The sequence below is a fragment of the Mustela nigripes genome, chromosome 13, assembly GCF_022355385.1.
Source record: "Mustela nigripes isolate SB6536 chromosome 13, MUSNIG.SB6536, whole genome shotgun sequence".
In the NCBI taxonomy this organism is placed as follows: domain Eukaryota; kingdom Metazoa; phylum Chordata; class Mammalia; order Carnivora; family Mustelidae; genus Mustela; species Mustela nigripes.
This window is the reverse complement of record NC_081569.1, coordinates 22,114,790-22,140,397: the sequence shown is the minus strand read 5'-3', so window position 1 is coordinate 22,140,397 and position 25,608 is coordinate 22,114,790. Positions and strand designations below refer to the sequence as shown.

The following is a 25,608-nucleotide window of genomic DNA, read 5'->3' as shown; positions in this document are numbered from 1 at the left end:
CAGAAGTTGGCAGAGGGATAAGGAAGTTCTCTGCCAAGCAAGGAACCTGATGTGGGGCTCAATTCCAGGCCCCTGGAATCATGACCTGAGGAGGCAGATGCTCAACCACCCAGGCACCCCTGAGAGTTATTTTTTTGTTAGTGTCCATACAACACTGGAAAATATAATATACTATATATTTTTATGGCAAAAATCCTTACATGCATTTTTTTAAAATTCATATATAAAATATATGAATGCTGGGTTATTTTCCAAGACTCTCTTTAACCATCCCCACCCAAACTCTATCTTACACTGAGGGTGAGAGGTTCAGCATCTACTGTGAAAAAACACACCCCCAAGATGTTTACAAAAGTGCAAAATAAAAAAGCATATGGATGCCAACTATGGACTGGAAATGTTTTAAGTTCTTGAAATTCAGTAAATGGATTCAATGGCATATGAGTCAAAGTGATTCCCATGTGTTAGAGAAGAATTAATACTAGATAACCACTCCTTACTAGATAAAATGTTAGCACATTCATAAGTATCCTAGTGGGGGTCCATCACACACTCTGAATCATTCACAAAGCAAACTTTTGTGTGGCAAGGGCTCCTTTGTTTCTGACTGGAACAGGAGTGGCCCTGCTGTCTTCATGAGCAGGCCCTTGGAACACTTTTCCCAGACCTGATGACAGTGACAACCCTTTATTTGACTTCTGAATAAGCTGATGAGGGAACAGAAAATCCCATTTTTTAAACATTATTTTATTTATTTTCCTCATGTAGACATAAATCACAAATAATACATATTTTTGTTGTTGCTTACTGTATTTCAAGAATAGCACATTTTTAGTTTTAACTGAATGACTTTTGTTGAAAAATTACTCAATCCTTTTGAAATTATGACTATAAAGGTAATGTGCCCCCATGCTACAAAAAGTCATAAAGCAATAATGTTACTTTAACACAAGTTCCAAAGATTCCCAAAGAGAAAAACTCCGTGGAGTATTAATTCTTGCTCAAGCTCTTCTGAGGTCACAAACACGCATAAATACTACTTTTACACATGCTACTATAAAAATACCATCTATGTTTCAAGTTCCTTGTCCAGATTACATCTGATCATCATAACAACCCTGCAAAATATATGGTACTGTACCCACTTCTCATATTAGAAAAAAAAAAAACTGAGGTATAGAAAATTTAAGTAACTTGTTCCAGACTTCACGGCTGTTAAGAAGCAGAGTCAGGATTCTAATTCTATTCATTGTCACCAAAACCACTATATCTTCTGCCAATTTTTGTTCTATTTATTATGATTGTTACAAGATGCTATTTGGATAAAAACATGCTATTTCAGAACATTAGGTAGTGTAGATTAGGACAAAGTTTTCAAAGCTTTTCAAGCTCAGCTTAAAAACCCCTCCTTAATAGCAGCTTAGCCACTATTCAAAGCTCATGAGACTTTGGTGTCAGTACAGTCTTTGAGAGAGACCCATCTGGTCCTTTTCTTTGGTTGTTTGATCATCTGAGCCCTCTTTCCCCTGCATGCCTGGCCTCAAGGGTAACCAGCATGTTTGAATTTTGTTTGGAATCACTCATCCTGCATGAAAGTAACTGTGAGGCATTTACAGCCTCTTGACTGGTGAATTCTTTGGATAGGAGGAATCAATTTGGAAGAAATATGGCAAAGATGCCAGTGAAATGCACTGAAATACTTAGCAATAAAATCGGGAATCCTATAAGAAGGGAGAGGCAGTGTAAAATTTGGGAGGGTGAGGCATATTACGAGTAAGGGACTGAGAAATTCTAAGTCTGTAAGACAAAAGACAAAGCCCCATAGCCCCCGAATTCTCTTAGGAGCTAATTTGTCTGTCCCGTGTGGCTGAACCATCCATACTTAAAGACTGCACACAGGTTACCATTAGCAATATTCAGCTGGTCCGGGTGATCCTGGGCATGTAGGTGAGGGAAGAGGAAGCATGGTGCCTGTGTTCTGCAAATATACCACTGAGTTCCATTTGTGGTTCCACTAATTTAAACCTATGGGTCATAGCCATATGGGAAAGTAATGTAACCTCTCTACCTTATTTACCTCATTAGAATTATGAGAAAAATTATGGCAAGTACTTCTTAAGTTTGGTCTGAGAATTAAATTTGTGCTTTGGAGAGTGTTAGTACATGGCACAAACTCTGTAAATGTACCCTGTCTTTGCTGAATATTCAGGAAGTCTGGATCTCCTGGAACTCAAGCACCTGGTGTATTTTCATCTCTTAGCCAAAAGAAGAACTTTTTGCAGTTAATCCACACAGAACATTACACATTTTACATTACATAAACTGTGAGAACTGTACTGTTCAATTTACTTCATTTGCTTGTTCTGTTAATGAAAAAATGCATGAAAACTATACACCTAAATTTTGTATTTTTCTTATCAATTGTTTATTTGTATATCTGATCCTGTGTTATTAAATGAATACAAAATTGGAAAAGTTCTATCTTCCAGGTAAATTATAATTTAATGTTTATATACTAACTTTATCTCCAGCAATGTGTTTATCCTTAATATCAACTTCATCTATTGCAGAAGTCACAGGACTGCTACTTAATTTTTTCATCCTATTACTTTTAATGTTTCTGAATTCTTATGTTGTAGCTGTGTATTTTAAACAGCTTACAATTTAATTTTAATTTTAATCAAGTCTGATAATCTTGGAGTGTTAGTTTTTAAGCCAAATCCATTTAACCTAATAGTGTAATGTGTTATAATATTCTTATGATCACGTGCTCACTTCAGCAGCACATATAATATTCATATGATCACTACTGTATTAAAGTTTTCATCCCTTTATATATTTCACTTTTTTAATCTTTCCATTCTTATATTACAACTGGTTTCCTATACTATTCTTATGATCACTACTGTATTTAGTTTTTGTCCCTTTATATATTTCACTTTTTTAATCTTTCCATTCTTATATTACAACTGGTTTCAATACTTTTGTTATTCTACTATCTTTTACAATCTTGTCACTTACATATTGAAAACTTTTGTCAAAAGCCCCCTTTTTTAATTTCTAGAGATAATACAAAATATTGAATACAAGGAACTGTTTATCTGAGTTCAGGACTGATTGTGCTGTTTTAAGGAATAATGATACTGTGCTAAACAGCATGAGAACACACATTTCTGTATGTATCATAGCACAGTGAGCTACTAATGCCACCATAGGAATTACCAATGTCTTAATTTGTAAATCCTTTATCTGTGTCTGCCACAACTGACCACAGCCACTTGAATATCTGTTTTCATTAGATGCTAACCACTGAGCCTGCAAAAAGGACAGAATGATTATTTACACACCTCACACTCAACACAACAGCAAATCCTATTAGCTTTTCACCATAGCTTCCAGCTCTTCCAGATACTATATTATATGATGGTGTATCTTTTATATATATTTTCAATGATAGAGCTTTTATACACATTTATATCCATATACATAATTATTAAATATATACTTCCAAATATAAATAATTTCACATCAAGCTTCACAGGATAAAAACATGTAAACATACACACCTGGTTCTGGTCAAGTAAAACACAAAACCACAAAGTAACCACATGTTCAAGAGTGCACTTGAAGGGGAATGAGGGAAGGAACAGACATGTAAACAACAAAGATGAGCAGTTGTACCACAAAGGCCCTGCGAGGGTCCATTTCTTAAGGCTGTAGTAGCAAAAAAGCTCCTTGTTCAGTTAAGACTTCTCCCTTCACCCTGTCACATTTATTCTTGAGGGACTTCAAAATGAGTGTGGAAATTCTGTAAACACTAGACTAGAACTGAGTCAATCCTGTTGAAAACAGAGATGACAAAATAAACCATAAACTACAGTAATATTCATTGCATCAAACAATAACTTTAAGGACTTTTTGTTACAGTTCACCACAGTAAAGCACCATAACCTTGAAATGGGGATGGACAAGAAAACAGAGATGGATGCTTTATAAAAATGGCTTCTATAGCCTCTGTGAATGACAGATGTAACTACAAACAGAAAACAAGCAACAGCGGATGGCAGAGCCTTAGCACACCAGACCACATGCCACAGCATAATGCCACAGATTCAAACTGAAAAAAATTTTCCAGCTCATAATGAAGCAAGTCCCACTGGTCCTCTGAGAGAGAAAGCTCATCATCTGCCAGTGAAAGAAAACACTTAAACAACAGATCGGCCAGCCGAAGCATGACAAGCTCTTTTTTACCGCTTTTAAAGGGCATCTCACCCTCTCCCACCTGAGTAGGCTCCAAAAGTTGACTGCAGTGAGCACCGGATTCCCCAGCACCCTGCCTCTGAGGATCCTCTTCCGGGCCCTCAGGGTCTGCGTGCTTGTAAAAACAGTTCTCTCCAAATGGGCAGAAACCCCTGCTTTCAGCAAAATACCTGCAAGTCTTGTTGCTCATTGCCTCCTTGTACTGCTGAATAAGTTTCTGCTTCTCTTCCTCCTCCTCCACCCAGAACTCACTGGGAATGACAAAGTTGGAGGTGACCCTGCACTGTGGACAGGACTTGACGATCCTGTTGCCAAACTGTTTGTCAGTCCTCCACCTGCGGATACACTTAAGACAGTAGGTGTGGTTGCAGTTGGAGAGGATGCCAAAGCGGCAATCACTGGGGTTGGCTTTCTCATAGACAACCTCCATGCAGATGCCACACACTTTGTCCATACTTCGCTGCACTGCAAACGAGAGTTCCATATCCTCCTCGTGTGCTTCAATGCAAGCCTTTATATGGCCTTCCCTCTGCACAGGATCCAGAGGGTGCAAGACCTGACGCCCACACATATCGCATATCTCTCCATGGAGATACATGCAGCTCTCCCCACGAAAGCACTGCCCCATTGCAGCATCCCGGCAAAGCGGCGGCCCCCTGCCCACTGCAATCTGTTCCCTCTCAGTCACTGAGCTCTGTGGAGGAGCGCTGGGAACAATAGGGAACATGCGGCCCCGGTAGGGTTGCCCAGGAACAAACTCAATGGCATTCTCCCAGCCTTCCGCACCTGCTCCTCCAGCAGCTTCAAGGCCTGCATTGTCTCTCCCAGCTTCAAAGGAACCCCCTTCAGCAGCCAAGCCAATCACAGGCAAGGAGCAAGAGGATGCAGCGGGAGGGGCTTCCGCCACTTCCTGAGGCAGGGTCTCAGCTTGCGCAGCCGTGCTAGGCCCTGGGTCTGCAGGACCAGGGCCCTCCCGGGCCACCTGCCGGCCCGAGAGGTCATGAGAGTAACGACAGTTCTCCCCCTCCTTGCAAAGCCCATGCAGATAATACCTGCAGGTGACTTGCTTCGTCCAGCTGCCACCACTCCGGCCCCGCAGGAGACTGAGCCCAGCCCCTCCCCCTGCAGCCTGGGCAGGCCTCAGACGTGACGTGCGGAGGGGGGCCGGACCTGCAGCTGAAAATTGCCGGAAGACCGGGCGCGTGCGGAGGGAAGGCCCAGAGGCACCCTCCCCTGCTGCCTCGGCACCCGCAGATGCCCCAGGTGCCTCAGAGGCTTCAGAGGGAGCTGCAGGCTCTTCCATGGCAGCTTCTTCTCCCCCAAAGGGTACCGGAACTTCTCCGGTGTCTCTTCCTTTAGGCTTGAGGCCCAGAGAGCCGGAGCCGGCACCGGGGTCTCTTGTCTAGGAAGTGTGCATCTCTTTTCCTCTCCCCGGCTCTCTTCCTGTGACTATGGGTTCCTACTTCCTCTCTGGGCAGGCGCGGCGGACACTTCCTGTGAGGGCAACGTCAGTCCTCTATCCATTCTGTACGGTCTGTACAGTGTGCGCGATGGTTCCGTAACCTCCATTGTTCTCGGCAGCCGGGGCCGCCCCGCCCCTTCCCAGGCCTCTGCCCCTGCTCCGCCGCACGCCAGCTGGCCGATCCCCAAGCCCGTCCCTCGCGGGCTTCTCTGGAGGACGGAATCACACCTCTCGGAGGTTTTAATTCAATCTCTTCCAGGGTTCACTCAGACACATTGTTCTTTACTGCTTTTTCATATGTGTCCATTTTAAAAACCATAATCTTCCCCGCCCGTCACTGTCTATGCTGGAACAGCTCATTCATGAATTTCGTTTTTTTTTTTTTTTTTCTGTTCACTCCGTTTTATGTCTACATGGGTCTTTGTGTGTTTGTGATTTTTTTCCCCCCTCTAGCCCTGTGACTGTCACCGTGGAAAGCTTTTTGTTGACAAGACGTGATTTCTTTCGGTCTTTACTCAGGACGTTCTGACGAGCTTACTGTGGAAATGCTCATTGCCGGCAAGGCTTTACAGGCAGTGCTTCTGAGCTGAGGCCGCTGTCGTGCTCTCAGATGTCTTAGTTTGCAGTGATTTTCAGTTCTCCCTTCCCACTGTGCAGAAGCTGCAGACTTCATAGAATCCTGACACAGCTTAATAAGCTGCTGCCCTCTGTGTGACCCTGGCTTTTATTTTCTCTTGCCCGCTTAACTCATGGTGGCCCTTTGTTCCCCAGTCTTTCAGGGAGGTTTGTCTGGTATTGTGGCAGCCCTGCCTTTCATAATGTGTTCTCTGTCATTCTGCTCACAAGTGGTGCTGTTTAATTTTCTCTGGGAGCTCTTTGTCATTGTGCAAATGTATTTCAGTAGATGAGTTTAAAAATGAAATAATAATGCCTCCTTTGCTAAGAGTACTTATGATGGGTGTGTACTGAATTTTATTGTGTGTTTTCTGCATTGAGAAATAATCTTATTTTTCCTCTTTCTCTTCTTAATGTGATTACTTGCATTGACAGGTTTTCAAATATTTAATTTACCATTCCTTCCTCCCTAGAACAAATCTTTCTATGTTATAATGTTTTATCATTTTATATATTACTGGATTTTGTTTGCCAGAATGAGTTTCTTGGAATTTATGGTGTAAATAGTAAAATGGAGGAAAAATCTGTATAGTAGCACAGAAATCAGATTGAAGCAACTAATAAAAGAAAAAGAAAAAAAAAACCTGTGAAGTAAAGGTAATGAATCAAGTATAATACTTTAAATGGATTATTGAGACCTAAATTGCTGGTTAAATTTATTTTAAGAAAAAATGAAGAAGCCTCAAATAATATCATAAATTTAAAAGAGTGGTATCTCTACATTAATAACAAACATGAAAAATCATGAGAGGATATCAGAAACAAGGTTTAGTCATTAAGTGAAAATTTATACAAAATGGTCTTATTTCTAAAGCCACATCTATTATTAAAAATAGGAGCAGAAAAAAGAAACAAATACTGACCTGTTACATAAATTAAATCTGTAATTAAAAATTATTCCCTAAATGAAAGATTTTAAAGCTTTCCATGTGAAATAAATAAGCAAAAAGTTCTATATTGTTGTCAGTTCTAGCCAGTGCCATAAGGCAAGCAAGTAAATAAAAGATGTTATAATTGTGAAAGAATTATTAGTAGGAGACAGCAAAAAGTTGAGAAAAATAATTACTGATAAACCATTAGGTTTAATAAGCACATTTAGCAGGACATTGGATAGAAATGCAATATACCAAACTTGTATTTCCATTTAAGTTAAATAACACTTAAACATTTAAAATTCATAACATTTATAACAACATAAAAATTTATCTGCCCCAGAAGTCAAACTAAATAAAGTTGTAGAAATTAAAATCATGTTTTATTTAGGAAGATTTAAAGAAATCGGGATACTTTGCTCATGGCATAGGAGCTAAACTCAATATTTTCAGAAGGAACAGTTTTTTCTAATTTGGTAATTATGAGAATATTGCTGTTTTCCACCATGACTGTAGAAAGTCTTTGTGATTTTGATTTTTTTCTTTGTATAATTACTGAGTTTCGTACTGGGGATGCCAGTTCTTCCAAAGTCTAACTTGCATTCTCTTTCCTCTCATAAATGCATTGGTTGGTGGATATTTCTTTGGCAGCCCCAAAGATTTTCACAGGAAAACAACTTAGAGCATAAAGAATGGGTTTATGTATCGGCTTTTAAAAAAAATTTTAATTTTATTTTTTCAGTATTCCAAGATTCATTGTTTATGCACCACACCGGGTGCTCCATGCAATACAAGCCTGGTGGTGGGTATTAAGGAGGGCATTGTATATATCAGGCTTTTTACAGATTCACAAACATACAAACCTTGAATTATTATTTTGTTAAATGGTAATATATTCCCAGCACTGTGTTTAATTTATATTTGATCCACTTTTTATAGACCAGCACTGTCCATTAGAATGTTCTGTGATGATTTCATGCATGTACTGTTCAGTATTCTAGTTTGATAACTATTGGCCCCACATGACTCTTTTTTCTTTTTCTTTCTTTCTTTCTTTCTTCTTCCTTTCTTTCTTTTAAAGACAGGGAGCACAGCACAAGTTGGGGAGGGGCAGAGAAAGAGAGGATGAAAAAGAATCTTAAGCAGGCTTCACCACGGGGCTCAATCTCATGACCCTGAGATCATGACCTGAGCTAAATCAAAAGTTAGCTGCTCAACTGACAAAGCCATGCAGGTTCCCCAAGCCCCATGTAGCTCTTGAGCACTTGAAATGTGGCTAGATTGACTGAGGGACCGAATTTAATTTTAAATTTAGTTTAAATGCCTGCATAGGGATAATAGCAACTATACTGTACAGTGAAGTTCTAAGTAATATTTGACTGTTCCATCTCCTCCCTCACACAGGAGGAACAGATATTTTCTAACCTGTCTAAGCTTATACAGCTGTCATAGGGCAACATTTGTTTTCAGGCCCCCACCTGTGTGGCTCCCAATTCCGTTCATGTCCTACCATCTCATAGTGAACAATATCTTCTAGTTTTATAGTGCAAGTATTCTACATGTGCTATTAGAAACTAAAATTGTACTGCATGATTTTAAATATATGAGATCGAATAACTCAAAATGGGGCCATGCATGTAGAAAGAATAAGCAAATACTTCCCATCTCAGTCCCATATCTATTCTCAGAGAATTTTCTCTGCCATAGTCCTGTTTTGTCCTATTTTGCCCTTTTTTTTTTCTTTTAATCTTTTTTTTTAAGCCCTGCTGTTTTCACACATTCCCTGAGATACACATCTCATCATGTCTCCAGTCATTTGGTTCAGCTAAGAACTCTTTTCTCAGAAACCCATGCAGTTGGGACCTGAGAACAGCTCAGCTTGTGCACACAGCAGTCTTCAGGGCAGTGCAGGAGCTCCTGGCAGGTCAGGATTTGAATGTCCAAGTGGAATGAATGAAAACAATGGTTCCACTTGAACAGGCCCCGCTAAGCACTTGGGACACAGAATGACATGGGGGGAGGTGGCTTATAGCACTGCAGGGCTGAGGCACAGTCCAAGCAGCCTAACAAAAGCCCCAGAGGTAGATAAAAAGAATGCAGGGACAGATCAAAAAAATTCAGGAGGCCCCACAGACTTCTATTCCAAGTAGCTCAGATCTGCTGGGCTCAGCCCCACGTACTTGATACATCTGTGTTTAAAAGACACATGATTGTCTCAAAGAAATTTCCTTCAGCAAGCACAACTGCTTCAGGTCCAATGTTCAGTACTACTGTGGAGATGGCAATTAAAACAAGGGTCTGGAATCAGGGATCAAGAGTTCAAATCTGGAATACACAACTTTCTGAGGGATTCATCTTGGGCAAATTAATTACCCTTTATTACCTCATTTGACAAATGATAGAAATAATAACAGACATAATAATATGAGTGATTAGCTCACAGATTTGTTGTACTCAAGGAGATAATTCTTATAAAATGATTGGAGCAATACTTATTATAAGGGACAGACTTTGTGATCTCCATATCTTCTGTTTTTAAAAAATTAAAGAAATCAGAGACGGAGACAAACCATAAGAGATTCTTAACTCTAGGAAACAAACTGGGGGTTGCAGAAGGGAAGGTGGGGGGTAGATGGGGTAACTGGGTGGTGGGCATTAAGGAGGGCACTTGATGCAATAAGGACCGGGTGTTACATGCAACTGATGAACCACTGAACTCTACTTCTGAAACTAATAACACTATATGTTAATTAACAGATTTTAAATTTAAAAAAATTTGGAGTATTCTGCAATTAAAGTATCTAACCACATCAATATGTTTTCTGCTATCTGGATACAGTAGTCATATGGCTATAGGATCCTTGGAGGTTCTGGACACAGGAGAGGTAGTGAATGAATATTTATTGCCTATCAGTATGAAAGGCATACTTATTTTGAAATTGACAGAGGCAGTTTTTGCCAACTTAGTTCAGAATTCAAACTCACCAAATTGTATACATTAATTATGTACTGTGTCTTATATGTCAATTATACTTCAATAAGGTGAAAAAAAAGTCAAGCTTTAAAGCTAGATGAAATTTAAGAAAAAAAAATTTGGAAGTTCAGTTTTAGGTAACTTTGTGCAGTATTTTTGTCCCCTCATAAATTATAATATCATAAAATTGCTCTAATGATAATATTACACTGAATTATCTATATCATAATAAAACACTGAAAATTTCAAGAAATTTTTGGGTACTTTCCACAAGCACCAAGAATTCAGGTATGTGTATACATTAGCAGAATTTTGCTATTTTTATATTGATCTATTTTACAGGTCTAAAATATACTTAAACTTCAATTTCTATCCAGATTAAGTAGTTTATATAAGGCTAATCTTTCCATCTACAAAAATGATAGAAATGGGACAAATACATGAAGTAAGTTCTTGAGGTACTTAGGAAACAGCTAATGTGGTAAGTGTTTGAGGGACCAAACCCAAGACAGAACATTACGTAACCTAAATGATCCACAAATTATGAAAGAAATCACAAAGAAAATAGAAAATACCTTCACTTGAACAACAGTGAGATTATGGCACATTAAAATATTTAGGATGCCCTGAAAGCTATGCTTAGAGGTTAAAATTTATACCCTTAAGTGTATCAATAAGGAGAGGAGAAGCTTCATTTCCTGAAGTTCCAAAATAATTTTAAAAAGGCAACAAAAAAAGATGGGGGAATATCACAGAGTAATGTTGGAGTCCTATTGCCTCCATCCATTTTTGGAAGAAGACATAGTCACTGTGCGTTGTACACTCAGACATACAAACCATGGCCATAAGGATAAAAGAAGGGTATTCACCTAACTTTTGGCTCCTTGGAGGAGTGTTTTTTTATTTTTAAAAACATAAAAATAAAAAAAAAATACTCGCTATTTTCTATGTTTCTTAACCTGCTTCATTCTTCCTCCAAAACATATAAGCAGTTTTAAAGAGAATTGTGAACAATTGTACCTAACTGACCAGACAATGTTATTTGTCTACCACATACCACATAAGAAAGCACATTATTTCTGGCCACTAGAGAGCAGGGATGTCATTGATTGAATAAGCTGAAAAGTGAAAAATATGCAAGGTTTTAGAGATTTTGATATGCGGTTAATATACTGACCAAATAGATGTTTATAAACACACTATATCCATCAAATTTAATATGGGAAAATTACACAACAGGCATTTATGACAATTAACAACATATTGGGTCTAGAGGATGCCTCAATAATTTCAAAGGATTGAAATCATTCAGAATATATTTCCTGACTCCAAAATAAATTTGAGCCAGAAAGAAATAATAAAATATAACTAGAAAATCATTTCTATATTGAGATATTAATAACTATATTTCCAAATAACACAAAATCCAAGGAAAAAAATCACAAAGTAAATCAGAACATGTTATGATTTGATTACTAACAAAAGTGCCTATGTAAAAATTTGTTTTTGCTTCATGGAAATCAATGCTCCGTAGAAGAAATTCTAGAAAATGAGACAGTCTGGTTATTTCTGATATAATCACTCTCTTCGGATAATTGCAATAAAATGACAACAAATTTAACCAAAAAAAAAATAGATGAAGAAAATAACAAAAATGAGAATAGAAATTAATAAAACAAACATATAACAAGAGTAACCAAAAGTTGATTCTTTAATGGGATTATTAGCGTGGGGACACCTGGGTGGCTCAGTTAAGCCTCTGTCTTTGGCTTAGGTTATGATCCCAGTGTCTTGGGATGGAGCCCCACATCAGGCTCCCTGCTCATCAGGAAGCCTGCTTCTCCCTCTCCCTCTGCCTGCTGCTCCCCCTGCTCCCCTGATTCTGTTCTCTTTCTGTCAAATAAATAAATAAAATCTAAAAAAACAAAAAAGGTAATGTGGATAAACCTCTGGTGTGCTTCACTGAAAACAAAAACAGAAAAAAGGGGGGATTACTCAACTAACTAATATCAAGAATGAAAAACAATGATATTCTTACCATTCATATGTACTTTAAGGAGATTATAAAAAGATACTATGAACAACTTTAGGTCATTAAATATGAAAATATAGTTGAAATAGTAAACTTCCTAGAAAACACAGCTTCTAAAAGTAAAGTCATATAATTAAAAGCCCTCTTACAAAACTCTAGGCCGGATATATTCACAATAAATCCCACTAAATATGTAAGAAGAAACATTACAGACCCCTGTTGCTCATAAACTTTGATTCAAATTAATAGAAAATTAAAAGTGAAGTCCAGTGATCTATAAAAGAATAATATATAAGGTTAATTCTCATGATTTGAGATCTATATTTGAAAGTCAGTTTTCGAAAGTTCATAGATATAGAGAGAAGGTTGGTGGTTGCTAGAGGCAGGGGGTGGGCAGTGTGCAAAGTGGATGAAGGTGGTCAAAAGATACAAGCTTCCAGTTACAAAGTAAATAAGTCCTGGGGATATAATGTACAAGGTGGTGACCATAGTTAGTAACGCTGCAAGACTGTATTGTATATTTGAAAGTTGGTAAGAGACTAGATCTTAAAAGTTCTCATAACAAGAAAAAATATTGTAAATGTGTGTGCTGATGGATTGTGTATGTGTGTGTGTGTGTGTTAATGGACCTTAATAGACTTGTTGTGATCATTTTGCAACATAAATATCAAAGCAGGATATTATTCACTGGAAACTAATACAATGGTCAATATGTTAAGTGTGTTTCAGTTTAAAAAAAAAAAGCTGATTGGCATACACACACACAGATGTTGCTCAGAACTCTAACTGCAAGCTGCATTTAATATAGTGTTATATCAGTGAAAAAAATGCACAGCCATTCTTTATAAAGCATGGAGAAAACTTAAGAACAACTGTAATAAAGATTTTTCTAAGATGCTGCATGCGAGCTGCGTTGAGTACAGTGATATTAGTGCATAGAACTTACACTCATTCTGAAATGCATGTAGCTTAGTGTTAAGAGCTGTTGTAATTAAGATACTTCTAACAACACAATTGCCATGCTGCGTTTAGAGCCAAGTCTGTTTGTTTTGTTTTGTTTTTTAAGATTTTATTTATTTGACAGACAGAGATCACAAGTAGGCAGAGAGGCAGCTGGTGGGGGCAAGGTGGGGGAGCAGGCTCCCTGCCGAGCAGAGAGCCTGATGCGGGTCTCAATCCCAGAACCCCAAGATCATGACATGAGCCAAAGGCAGAGGCTTAACCACTGAGCCGCCCAGGCGCCCCATCATGTAGAGAACTGTTTGAGAACACTTGCAGTAAATATGTTTTGAAGAATATTGCCTGCAAGCTGCATTTAAAACAGTATTATATCAGTGAATGAATGTTATATCTATTCTGTAATGCACAGAAATATTTAAGAACACTTGTAATAAAGAGGTGTTGAAGAATGATTTAAAACTTAATTATTTCAAATATCTGCATTAGTACATTAAAGAAGAAAAATAACATAAGATCCCCCCAAGTCCATATTTTTCTGTTAAAACAATATATGTTTATGATAAAATTCTTAGGACACTAAAAATAGAAAGTAATTTCTTTGAGTGACAAAGGGAATCTCTTAAAAAACCTTAGATAAATGTCATATTTAGTATTTAAGTGTACAAATTTTCCCCTTTAAAACCAAGAATAAGTCTACAATGCCACCAACCATCATTTATATTTATTTATATTTATATTATTTATATATTTTCTCAGGTCCTAGCTAATATAATGAGGCAAGTACAGAAATAAAATTTATTTTAATTGGAAATGAGTTGTTAACAGGATGGTAGAAAATTTAAAATGCAATTGAACTATTCAAATTAATGAAGGTACTAAAGCCATTGGATACATGTCAGTATACAAAAATCAAGTGTATTTTTACATTTCTATATTGAATGGTAGTAAATAAATTTAATAATTCATCAAATTAAAAGAGAATTTGAATATTTGAAATATTCTATGAATAAATCAAAATATATGTACATAGAAATCAAACTATGTTTGAGAGAAATTTAGGAAGTCCTAAACAGAGAGATATTCCATGATAAAAGAGTGGGAGACTCAAAATATTTTAGGAAGTTTAATATTTAGAAATTTGATCTATGGACTAGTTAGAAACTTATCAAAATTCTTGCTCGTGTGTGTGTGTGTGTACAACTTGCAAGGGTGAATCTGAAATGCATATGCAAATGCTAATAACCAAATATAATCAGATAAACTTGCAGAAGAGAGGCAAAGTTGGAAGAATTCCTTTTACCAGATATCAAAATGTATTTCAAGGCTACTGTAATTAACACAGTGACTATTGGTGCAATCATAAAAATTGAATAAAGAGTTCAGTAAAAGACCCCCACTCAAGGGTATTTGATTCATAACAACTGTGACACTTCAGAATATTGAAGATAGTTTTTCAATAAATGAAGTTAAGTCAATCTGGTAACTAACTTAACCACAAAATAGAAACATATCTATCTCATAACATATATAAAATGTTACCTCAAGAGAAATTTAGACTGGAAATTTAAAACACGAAGGTTTTCCTTTTTTAAAAGATTTTATTTATTTATTTATTTGACAGAGAGAGCAGAAGCAGGCAGAGTGGCAAGCAGAGGGGGAGAGAAGGAGGCTCCCTGCCAAACAAGGAGACCAGCGCGGGACTCTATCTCAGGACCCCGGGATCATGACCTGAGCTGAAGGCAACCACTTAACTGACTGAGCCACCCAGATGTCCCAAACACTAAGGTTTTTAGAAGAGAACTGACATGTACCCAAGAAATAACAGATATCTCATTTTTTTACTTTAAACACAAGCATGTATGCTGTATGAGATTTTCATATGCAGGGGTGGTATTATTGTAGTGTTGTTGGTGTATCAGCACACACAAGGTGGAGATGTGCAATTAAGTGTATTATGTGCATTAGCCTGCTTAGACTGCCATAATAAAATACTATAGACTGGATAGCTTAAATAACAGATTTATTTCCCATAGTTCTGAAAACTGAGTAGTCCACGATCAAGGTGCTAGCAGACTGAGTTTCTAGTAAGGCTCTTGTCCTGGTTTACAAATAATTGTTTTCTTGTTTTGTCTTTACATGACTGAAAGAAATAAGGAAGAGTTCTCTGGTGTCTCCTCCTATTGGACCAGGGCCTCACCCTATGTCTTCATTTAATCTTAATTGCCTCCTGATAGGTCCTATCAACAAATGCAATCACACTGGATGTTAAGGCTTTAGCATATGAAATTTGGGGAGAAACAATCCGGTCTGTAGCATTCTATCCCTAGTGCCCCAAAGTCAGATTCTTATTGCATACATAACATTTTCATCTCATCCCAACAGCTCCAAAGACCTCATTCTAGCATCAACAAAGTCCAGTCTCATATGAATACAATCTAAATCAGGTATGGGTGAGACACTGAGGTAAGTTTCCACTCTAGCTATGAACCTATGAAACCAAAAATGTTATGTGCCTCCAAAATACAAAATCAGGACAGGCATAAATTAAACATTTCTATTTGAGGGGCACCTGGGTGGCTCAGTGGGTTAAAGCCTCTACCTTTGGCTCAGGTCATGATCCCCGGGTCCTGGCATGGAGCCTGGCATCAGGCTTTCTGATCAGCAGGGAATCTTCTTCCCCTCCTCTCTCTGTCTGCCTCTCTGCCTACTTGTGATCTCTGTCAAATAAGTAAATAAATAAATAAATAAATAAATAAATAAATAAATAAAATCTTTAAAAAAATTCGTATTTGAAAAGGGAGAAATCAGAAAGAAGGAGATTGTGGGTCCCAAGCATGTCCAGAATGTAATAATGAAAATTCATTAGGGGATGCCTGGGTGGCTCAGTTGGTTAAGCAGCTGCCTTCAGCTCAGGTCATGATCCCAGTGTCCTGGGATCGAGTCCCACATTGGGCTCCTTGTTCGGCAGGGAGCCTGCTTCTCCCTCTGCCTCTGCCTGCCATTCTGTCTGCCTGTGCTCGCTCTCTACCTCTCTCTCTCTGATAAATAAATAAAATCTTAAAAAAAAAAAGAAAAGAAAATTCATTAGATCTTTATGTTATTGTTTTTTATTTTATTTAAATTCAAGTTATTTAACATATAGTGTAGCTCATTTCAGCAAGTGCCCTCTTTAATACCTATGACCCGTTTAGCCCATTTCCCCGCCCATCTCTCTCCAGCGTCCCTCAGTTTTTTCTCTTAGCTATAGAGTCTCTTATATCTTCCTCCCTTTCTGTTTTTATCTTATCGCATTGTTTCCTTTCCTTCCCCTATGTTCACATATTTTGTTTCTTAAATTACACCTTTGAGTAAAATCATATGTCTTTCTCTGACTGACTTATTTTGCTTAGCATAATACACTCTAGTTCTATTTATGTCTTTGCCATTGGAAAGATTTCATTCTTTTTGATGGCTGAGTAACAGTCTCACACACACACACACACACACACACACACACACACACACACACATCTCATCAGTCAATGGACATTTAGGCTTTTCCCATAATTTGATTACTGTTGATAGTGTTGCTGTAAGCCTTGGGGTGTGTGTGTCCCTTCAAATCAGCACTTTTGTGTCCTCTGGATAAATTACATTAGATCTTAAGGCTCTAGGATAATCCACTTTGGTTGATGCAAATGTCCAACAAGCAAGAAGAAATTTTGCTGGCAAACTGGTTTTGGGTTTGAAATGTAACTCTTCCTCTGGTTTCCATCCTAACAGTCTACTCCTTTAGATTTTGGACTGACTCCATTTCCACAATTGCCCACGTGCCCCTGGGGTGACAGCATCACCTCTCCTGCTTTGCTGAGGTCCCACCCCTTCAGGTCTCTGCAAGGGTCCTGTCCATAGGATTTTGCCAGTTGGGGACCCAGCCCAGGGGCTATGCCAGCCATTGGACCTGATGAAACTGAGACAGTATCCCTAATCTCTGAACTGCCTTAAGGATCACTCCTCCCTTTGCTTTAAGGATAAAGCACATTTACAAGCAAATAGCTCTATGGTCCTCCCTTGTATAATTCAAGAAGCTGAACAGCCTTCCTCCATTCCATCCTGCTTTTTCTCTTTCCTTATGTTCATGCTGGCAGTGTCTCTATTTATGTAATCCCATCTCTATTCTTGACTTCTGCTGAGATGTCAGATTATGTAAATGAATTGCACTCATTATATCTTTGTCAAAAGGTTGTTCTGCTACCCTCTTTACATTCTCTTCAGAGCAAGTTTTCTCACTTTTTGCAACTTGAATAAGTTGAAAACTTTCCAAATCTTCAAGTTCTGGTCTCTATCTAATAATTCCCTCTTCAAATAATCTCTCACATTTTGCATTTTTTTTTTTTTAGTAAGCATTCAGGAGGAACTGAGCCACTGTTTCAAAACTGTGCTTGCAAATATTCTCAGCTAAAAAAAATCCAATTTCATTGCTTGTAAGTCCTATCTTCCAAAAAACACTGTAACACAGTTAAGTCAAATCATTAACTGCTTTATAAAACAAGGATTTCCTTTCTTTCAGTTTCCGATACCATGTTCCTCATCTGAGATCTCACCAGAATTGCCTTTGGCATCTATTTCTAGCATCTACCTCAAAATGTTTCCAGCCTCTACCCATTTACAAAGCCACTTCCATAATTTTAGTTGTTATAGCAGCATCCTTCTCAAGACCAAAATATGTATGATTCTTCTCATTCTGACCTAATAAAATATGCTAGACTAGTTGCTTAAGCACCAGGCATTTATTTTCTCACAGTTCCAGAGGCTGGGGAGTCCAAGATCAATATGCAGCTGATTCAGTTTCTGGTGAGGCACGTTTATGGACAGCAATAGTTTTGCTGTGTCCCCACACAGCAGAGAAAGAGAGCGAGAGTTTCTGTTACTCTTTATTATTGTATAGCAGCATTCCATTGTACAGATACATCACATTTTAAAATAATTCAAACTACAGTTGATGGATGTTTGTATTTTTTCATTTTTTATGATTACAAAAAAATTCATGAACACATCTAATATATTTTCATTTGATGTAGATGTACTTATGTTGGTTTTATAATGTGTCTGGAATGCAGGGGTCATAACAAAGTACAGTAAACATTGACAGTTTTTTTTCTCTTTCAAGTTTTTGCCTAAATCTAGTTAGTTAACATATGTGGTGAAATTGATTTCAGGTGTAGAATTTAGTGATTCATCACCTATATATAACTCCCAGCACTCATCACAAGCGCCCTCCTTAATACTCATGGCCGTTGGCCCAACCTTCCTCCACCAACCCTCAGTTTGTTTTCTATCATTAAGAGTAGAATCTTATGGTTTGCTTCCCTATCTCTTCTTTTTAATCCCTTATGTTCACCTGTTTTGTTTCTTAAATTCCACATATGAGTGAAATCATGTGGTATTTGTCTTTCTCTGACTGACTTATTGGGCTTAGCATAATACACTCTAGCTCCATCAAGGTCATTACAAATGGCAAGACTTCATTCTTTGATGGTGGCGTAATAGTCCATTGTATAAAATATTATGTGTAAAATTCCATTTATATATATATATATATATATATATATATATATATATATACACACACACACACACACACATATGTATATATGTATATCTATCACACATCTTTATCCATTCATCAGTCAATGGACAGTTGGGCTCTTTCCATATTTTGGCAACTGTTGATAATGCTGCCTATAAACACTGGGGTGAATGTGCCACTTTGAATGTATATTTTTGTATCCTTTGGATAAATACCCAGCAATTGCTGGGTCATAGGGGAGTTTTATTTTTAACTTTTTGAGGAAACTCTATATAGTTTTCCAGAGTGGCTGCACCAGTTTGCATTCCCACCAACATTATAAAGGGATTGCCCTTTCTCCACAGCCTCATGAATAACTCTTGTTTTCTTTTTTAACTTTAACCTTTCTGACAGGTGTGAGGAGTTATCTTACCATAGTTTTGATTTGTATTGCCCCGATGATGAGTGATGTTGAGCATCTTTTCATGTGTCTTTGAGCCATCTGTACATCTTCTTTAGAAAAATTTTTGTTCATGTCTTCTGCCCAATTTAACTGGATTATTTATTTTTGGGGTGTTGAGTGTGATAAGTTCTTTATAGATTTTGGATACTAATCTGTTATAAGATATATAATTTGAAAATATCTTTTCCCATTCCATATATTTCCTTTTAATTTTGTGGATTGTTTCATTTGCTGTGCAGAAGCTTTTAATCTTGAAGTCCCAATACCTCATTTTGCCTTTGCATATTGTCCCAATATGCTCATTTTGCTCATAGTTTCCCTTGCGTAAGGAGATGTGTCTAGTAAGGAGTTGGCCAAGGTCAAAGAGGTTTATACCTGTGTCATCCTCTAGGAATCTGATGGGTTCCTGTCTCTCACATAAGTCTTTCTTCCATTTTGAATTTATTTTTTGTGTATGGTGTAAGAAAGCAGTCCAGTTTTATTCTTTTGCATGTTGCTGTCTAGTTTTCCCAACACTGTTGAAGAGGCTGTCTTTTTATCATTGGATATTCTTTCCTTCTTTGTTGATGATTAGGGTACTATAGATTTGTAGGTCCACTTCTGGGTTTTCTATTCTGTTACATTGATCTATACATCTGTTTTTGTGTCAGTACCATGATGTCTTGATGATTACAGGTTTTTAATAGAGCTTCAAGTCAGAATTTTTATGCATCCAGTGTTGCTTTTCCTTTTCAGGATTGCATTAGCTATTGGTTATTTCATGGTTCCATACAAATTTTAGGATATTTTCTTATAGCTCTGTGGAAAACGTTGGTAGTTATTTTGATAGGGATTGCATTAAATGTGTAGATTGTTTTGGGTAGCATAGACATTTTTTAAATTTTTAAAAAATTTTTATAAACATATAATGTATTTTTAACCCCAGGGGTACAGGTCTGTGAATCACCAGGTTTATACACTTCACAGCACTCACCACAGCACACACACTCCCAATGTCCATAACCGCACCACCCTCTCCCTCCCCCCCACCCCCAGCAATCTTTTTGTTCTGTGAGATTAAGAGTCTCTTATGGTTTGTCTCTCCCCACCCCCTCCATCCCATCTTGTTTCATTTATTCTTTTCCTACCCTTCAAACCCCCCACATTGCATCTCCACTTCCTCATATCAGGGAGATCATATGATAGTTGACTTTCTCTGATTGACTTATTTCGCTAAGCATAATACCTTCTAGTTCCATCCACATCATTGCAAATGGCAATACTCGGCATCAGGGAAATACAAATCAAAACCACAATGAGATACCACCTCACACCAGTCAGAATGGCTAAAATTAACAAGTCAGGACATGACAGATGCTGGCGAGGATGCAGAGAAAGGGGAACCCTCCTACACTGTTGGTGGAAATGCAAGCTGATGCAACCACACTGGAAAACAGCATGGAGGTTCCTCAAAAAGTTGAAAATAGAGATACCCTATGACCCAGCAATTGCACTACTGGGTATTTACCCTAAAGATACAAACGTAGTGATCTGAAGGGGCACATGCACCTGGATGTTTATGGCAGCCATGTTCTCAATAGCCAAACTATGGAAAGAACCTAGATGTCCATCAACAGATGAATGGATAAAGAATATGTAGTGTGTATATATATACACTATGCAGCCATCAAAAGAAATGAAATCTTACCATTAGCATAGACATTTTAACAATGTTTGTTCTTCCAATCAATGAGCATGAGATTTTTTTTTCCATTTCTTTCTTTTTTTTAAAAGATTTTATTTATTAGACAGAGATCACAAGTAGGCAGTATGGCAGCAGAGAGAGAGGGAGAAGCAGACTCCCCACTGGGCAGGTCACCTGATGCAGGGCTCAATCCCAGGACCCTGGAATCATGACCTGAGCTGAAGAAAGTTGCTTAATGACTGAGTCACCTGGGTGCCCCTCCTTTTTTTCCCCATTTCTTTATGTCTTTTTTAATTTCTTTGAAAAGTGCTCCATAGTTTTCAGACAACAGATCTTTTACCTCTATGGCTAGGTTTATTTCTAGGTATCATATAGCTTTTTGCATAATTGTAAATGTGATCAATTCTCTGATTTCATTCTTCTGTTGCTTCATTACTGGTGTGTAGAAATGGAACATATTTCTGTACATTTTTTTCAGATTTCTGTACCTTAATTTTATATCCTGCATATAGTATATCATAATTTTTTGTTGTAGCATTCAACAATTTGTGAGTTGTGTATAATGCCCAGTGCTCCATATGTCTTGGTGTCGGCCTGTTTCTGTTGATTTTGAGGGACTTCTATGTGCCTCCTGGATATGGTTGTCTGTTACCTTCCCCAGATTAGGAAAGTTTTCAGCTCTAATTTCATCAAATAAACCTTCTTCCCTCTTTTCTCTTACTTTTTCCTCTGGGACCCCTATGATCCCAATGTTATGTTTGAGTCACTGAGTTTCCTAAATCTACTCTCATAATCCATCTTTCTTTCTTTTGTTCAGCTTCATCATTTTCCATTATTCTCTCTTTTATATCACTTTTCATTCCTCCATGTCTTCCATCCTTGTAGTCATTGCATCCAGTCTGTTTTGAATCTCAGTTATTGTATTGCCTAATTGTTACTTAATGCTTTTATCTCTGTGGTAAGGATCTCCCTGATGTCTTCCATGCATTTCTCAAGCCCAGTTAGTATTCTTGGGATTATTGTTTTGTATTCTCTATCAGGCATATTACTTAAATATATTTTAACTGTTAAGAGGAGAAAGTCAATTGCCATATGGTTTCACTTAAATCTGTTTTTTTTTTTAATTTTTTATTTCTTTTCAGCATAAGAGTATTGATTGTTTTTGCACCACACCCAGTGCTCCATGCAATCTGTGCCCTCTCTAATACCCACCACCTGGTTCCCCCAACCTCTCACTCCCCGCCCCTTCAAAACCCTCAGATTGTTTTTCAGAGTCCATAGTCTCTCATGGTTCACCCCTGCTTCCAATTTCCCTCAACTCCCTTCTCCTCTCCATCTCCACTTAAATCTGTTTTGATTAGATCTCTGACCATGACCTTTCAGAGATGAATTCCTCTGTATTGGCATTTTGTCTAGGTCTCTGTCTTCTTCTCTGTGTTAGAAAAACTTTTGTTTCCTGCTCCTGAGAGTAATGGCTTCATGAAGAGTTCATATTCTGTTCAGGACCCAATGCTTCAGGGTTTCTGTGGTGTGTGTTGTGTGCACTCTCCTGCTGTGTTTTGGGTGTTGTATCCCTTATGTCAGTCATCTGCAGAGGCTCTCCTTGACCTCACTGGGCAGTCTCTGGACCTTGGCCATAGTGTTGTAATTTTTAACTAGGTGCGCTCTGGTCTGCTTGTGGTTGTTGTTGTTGTTGTTTTGGCTCCATTTTTAAAATATTTATTTATTTGACAGAGAGAGAGATCACAAGTAGGCAGAGAGGCAGGCAGAGAGAGAGGAAGGTTCCCTGCTGAGCAGAAAGCCCAAAGAAGGGCTCGATCCCAAGACCCTAAGATCATGACCTGAGCCAAAGGCAGAGGCTTAACCCACTGAGCCACCCAGGTGCCCATCCATTTTTTATTTAGCTAATTATCTATGTAAAAATTTTAGATAATTTTTCATTTCATTAGTATGAATGATATTTTACTTATCCTTGTGCATATGTCATTGTATACTTGTGCATTGACTTATTTTTTAATTTATTTTTTATTGTTATGTTCAATTAGCGAACATATAATCATCATTAGTTTTTGATGTAGCTCGTCATGCACCCTCTTCCACAGCTCCCAGGTTTGACTGAATGCTGCCCCAGGGTCCCTTTGAGAGTCACGATGCCCTGACAGTTGTTACTCAGTCATGGTCATGGGCTCTTTCTGTGCCAAACCACTGAATCCTACAGCTTCCACCCTCTGCATCTTTCCTCGAGGAGTTACATGGGGACCTGTGAGTGTCTCTGCACCTTGGGACTCCACAACTGCCTGTGATCATGGGCTCATGTGTTCACCCTCTTCCAAAGCTCCCAGGTCATGCTGGGTGCTTCCCAAGGATCCCTTCATGGCCCATGCCACCCTGAGAGCTGGGCACAAGCCTTTCTATACATTCCCTAGGATCTTAGACAGCCCACATCTCCTAGTCCTTCTCAGGGTGGTCAGACAGAGGGAGGTCTCCCTACTGGCTTGGCTTGCTGTTTATGGTGACTGGAGCTGAAAGTGCCCTTTGGGCTCACTGTTTTTGATGTAGCAATAGCCAAACTGTGGAAGGAGCCGAGATGTTCTTCAACAGATGAGTAGATAAAGAAGACCTGGTTTATATATACCATAGAATATTACTCAGCCATCAAAAAAGGACGAATACCCACCAGTTGTATTGACATGGATGGTTTGCTTGTTACATGAAAACTGATGCTATTTCCATTAGAACTGAATCCTTGCTGAACTCTATGGTCAGTTGACGTGCTGCGTGCAGGGGTTTCTGCTGGTCTTATCGGGATGAAGCCCAGTGTGTCTGTAGAGAGGCACATTTGTCCAAGAAAAACTGGGGGTGGAATTTGGTGCAAGTAGGTTAGGCAGGCAGTGTTGGCACTATGCTGTTTACTGGTGTTGGTTAATGCTATAATGTGGAGGAGGGCAATGGTGTCAGCCATATCCTTTGTCCATGCAGAGGGGACTCCAGGAGCTTGCTACTCTCGGGGAAGCACTCCTGGAAGAGTGAACAGTTTCCCCTTGTGCCTCTTGGTTAGTTTTCAGATTGTTCTTTCCACTCAGTCTCCAGGGTTTTTTGTTTTGTTTTGTTTTTTGTTTGTTTGTTTGTTTGTTTGTTTTGCCTGCCTGGAGCACCACCATAGTGCACTTTGGCCTCTATCCAGCCAAGCATGCTGACTTTTAAAACTCTAAACTTAAGGGACCTGGTGTGACAAGGACGTGCACTGGTTTTCTGGGAGAGACTCTCATCATGCTGGAGCTATTGCAGATTTGACCAAGAAAGGCAGTTGCGCCAGAGTACAAGGTGATGGAATTTGGAGAAAGACAAGTTAAACAGCCAGTGTCTGATTCAACCACCCTCAGCAGATGTCTCTGTGCCTGCGCTGAAAGAGTGGGTAAGGGAAATGGCACCCTCAACTCTTTTGTTCCCAGAGAGATGACTCTGAGAATGCCACCTCTCATAGGTTCCCTACAAGAAAAGCAAATATTCTTTCCCCATGTGCCATGAGGGATCCCATGAGGGACCCTCAGATGGTACTGTCTGCCAGGGTTTCTTGTGTGCCTTCTCTCCAAGGGTAGGGCATCATTCTCAGATCTCTGTCCCAACCAAGCCTGCCAACCTCTAAAACTCCAATCTTTGAGCCACACTGGTTGCAAAAACTCATGAAAATCAGTCCCTCCCAAATAGCTTTAGGGAAGTGTTCTACTTGTGCATATCCCTGTGTGCTCCACTCTCTCTAGCCTTTACCCACAACCAGAGCTCCCTCCTTCCTGCAGCAACAGTGATCTATTTGTCCCTCATACCACAACTCTGTACTTCCTAACCTTTTTGATCTGGCCTCTTCTCTCCTTTTAGTTGTGCAGTCTGTTCTATCAGTCCTCAGGTTGATTTCTTGGGTATTCAGAATGATTTGATATTTATCTAGCTGTGTTTCAGGGACAAGGCAAGGCCAGGGTACTACTACACCAACATTTAGCTTCCCCATAATTATTTTTTAAAGATTTTATTTTTATTTATTTCACAGACAGAGATCACAAGTAGGCAGAGAGGCAGGCAGAGAGAGAGACAGAGAGAGAGAGAGGAGGAAACAGGCTCCCTGCTGAGCACACAGCCCAGGATGCTGAAGGCAGAAGCTGAGCTGAAGGCAGAAGCTTTAACCCACTGAGCCACCCAGGCGCCACCCCCCATAATTATTTTTTAAATGTGTGTTTGCCACTTAATGAACTGTCGTCTGACGTGTAATCAGGGCCATTGTAATATTTTTTGTCATTCATAGACTTTTTTTTTTCCCACTCAGATGCTTTCCTGAAAGCTTTCACAATCAACTACAGTCCAAAGTGCTCCTTCTTCAATGAAATTGGTGGAAGACTCTTAACAAGTCCTCTGGAGTACAGGTTTCTAATAATTGAGAAACCAAACCACTGAACTGGGTAAGAATTTCCAGAATTCTTATGGATATTTTCATAATATTGCTAACTCAAGATCAATCAGACCAAGGATTAATCACATGAGATTAAATGAGCTAATGACAATGGTCATTAAGAGTTAAGCTAATCTGGGGCGCCTGGGTGGCTCAGTGGCTTAAGCGTCTGCCTTCGGCTCAGGTCATGATCTCAGGGTCCTGGGATCGAGTCCCGGGCTCTCTGCTTGGCGAGGA

At 38.7% G+C, this 25,608-nt stretch overlaps 1 protein-coding gene and 1 long non-coding RNA gene across 2 annotated transcripts; one reads left to right on the top strand and one right to left on the bottom strand.

The window, feature by feature from the left end:
• Window positions 1-4,033: 4,033 nt before the first annotated feature.
• Window positions 4,034-5,563, bottom strand: MKRN3 (makorin ring finger protein 3). Its single transcript, XM_059372060.1, has one exon. The coding sequence runs from the start codon at window positions 5,561-5,563 to the stop codon at window positions 4,034-4,036; it is 1,530 nt and encodes a 509-aa protein (XP_059228043.1).
• A 246-nt stretch (window positions 5,564-5,809) lies between these two features.
• LOC132029138 (uncharacterized) lies at window positions 5,810-25,311 on the top strand. The gene is made up of 3 exons (XR_009407723.1): window positions 5,810-5,959; window positions 24,150-24,345; window positions 25,249-25,311. It is a non-coding gene; the product is annotated as an uncharacterized LOC132029138 (long non-coding RNA).
• Window positions 25,312-25,608: the final 297 nt, after the last annotated feature.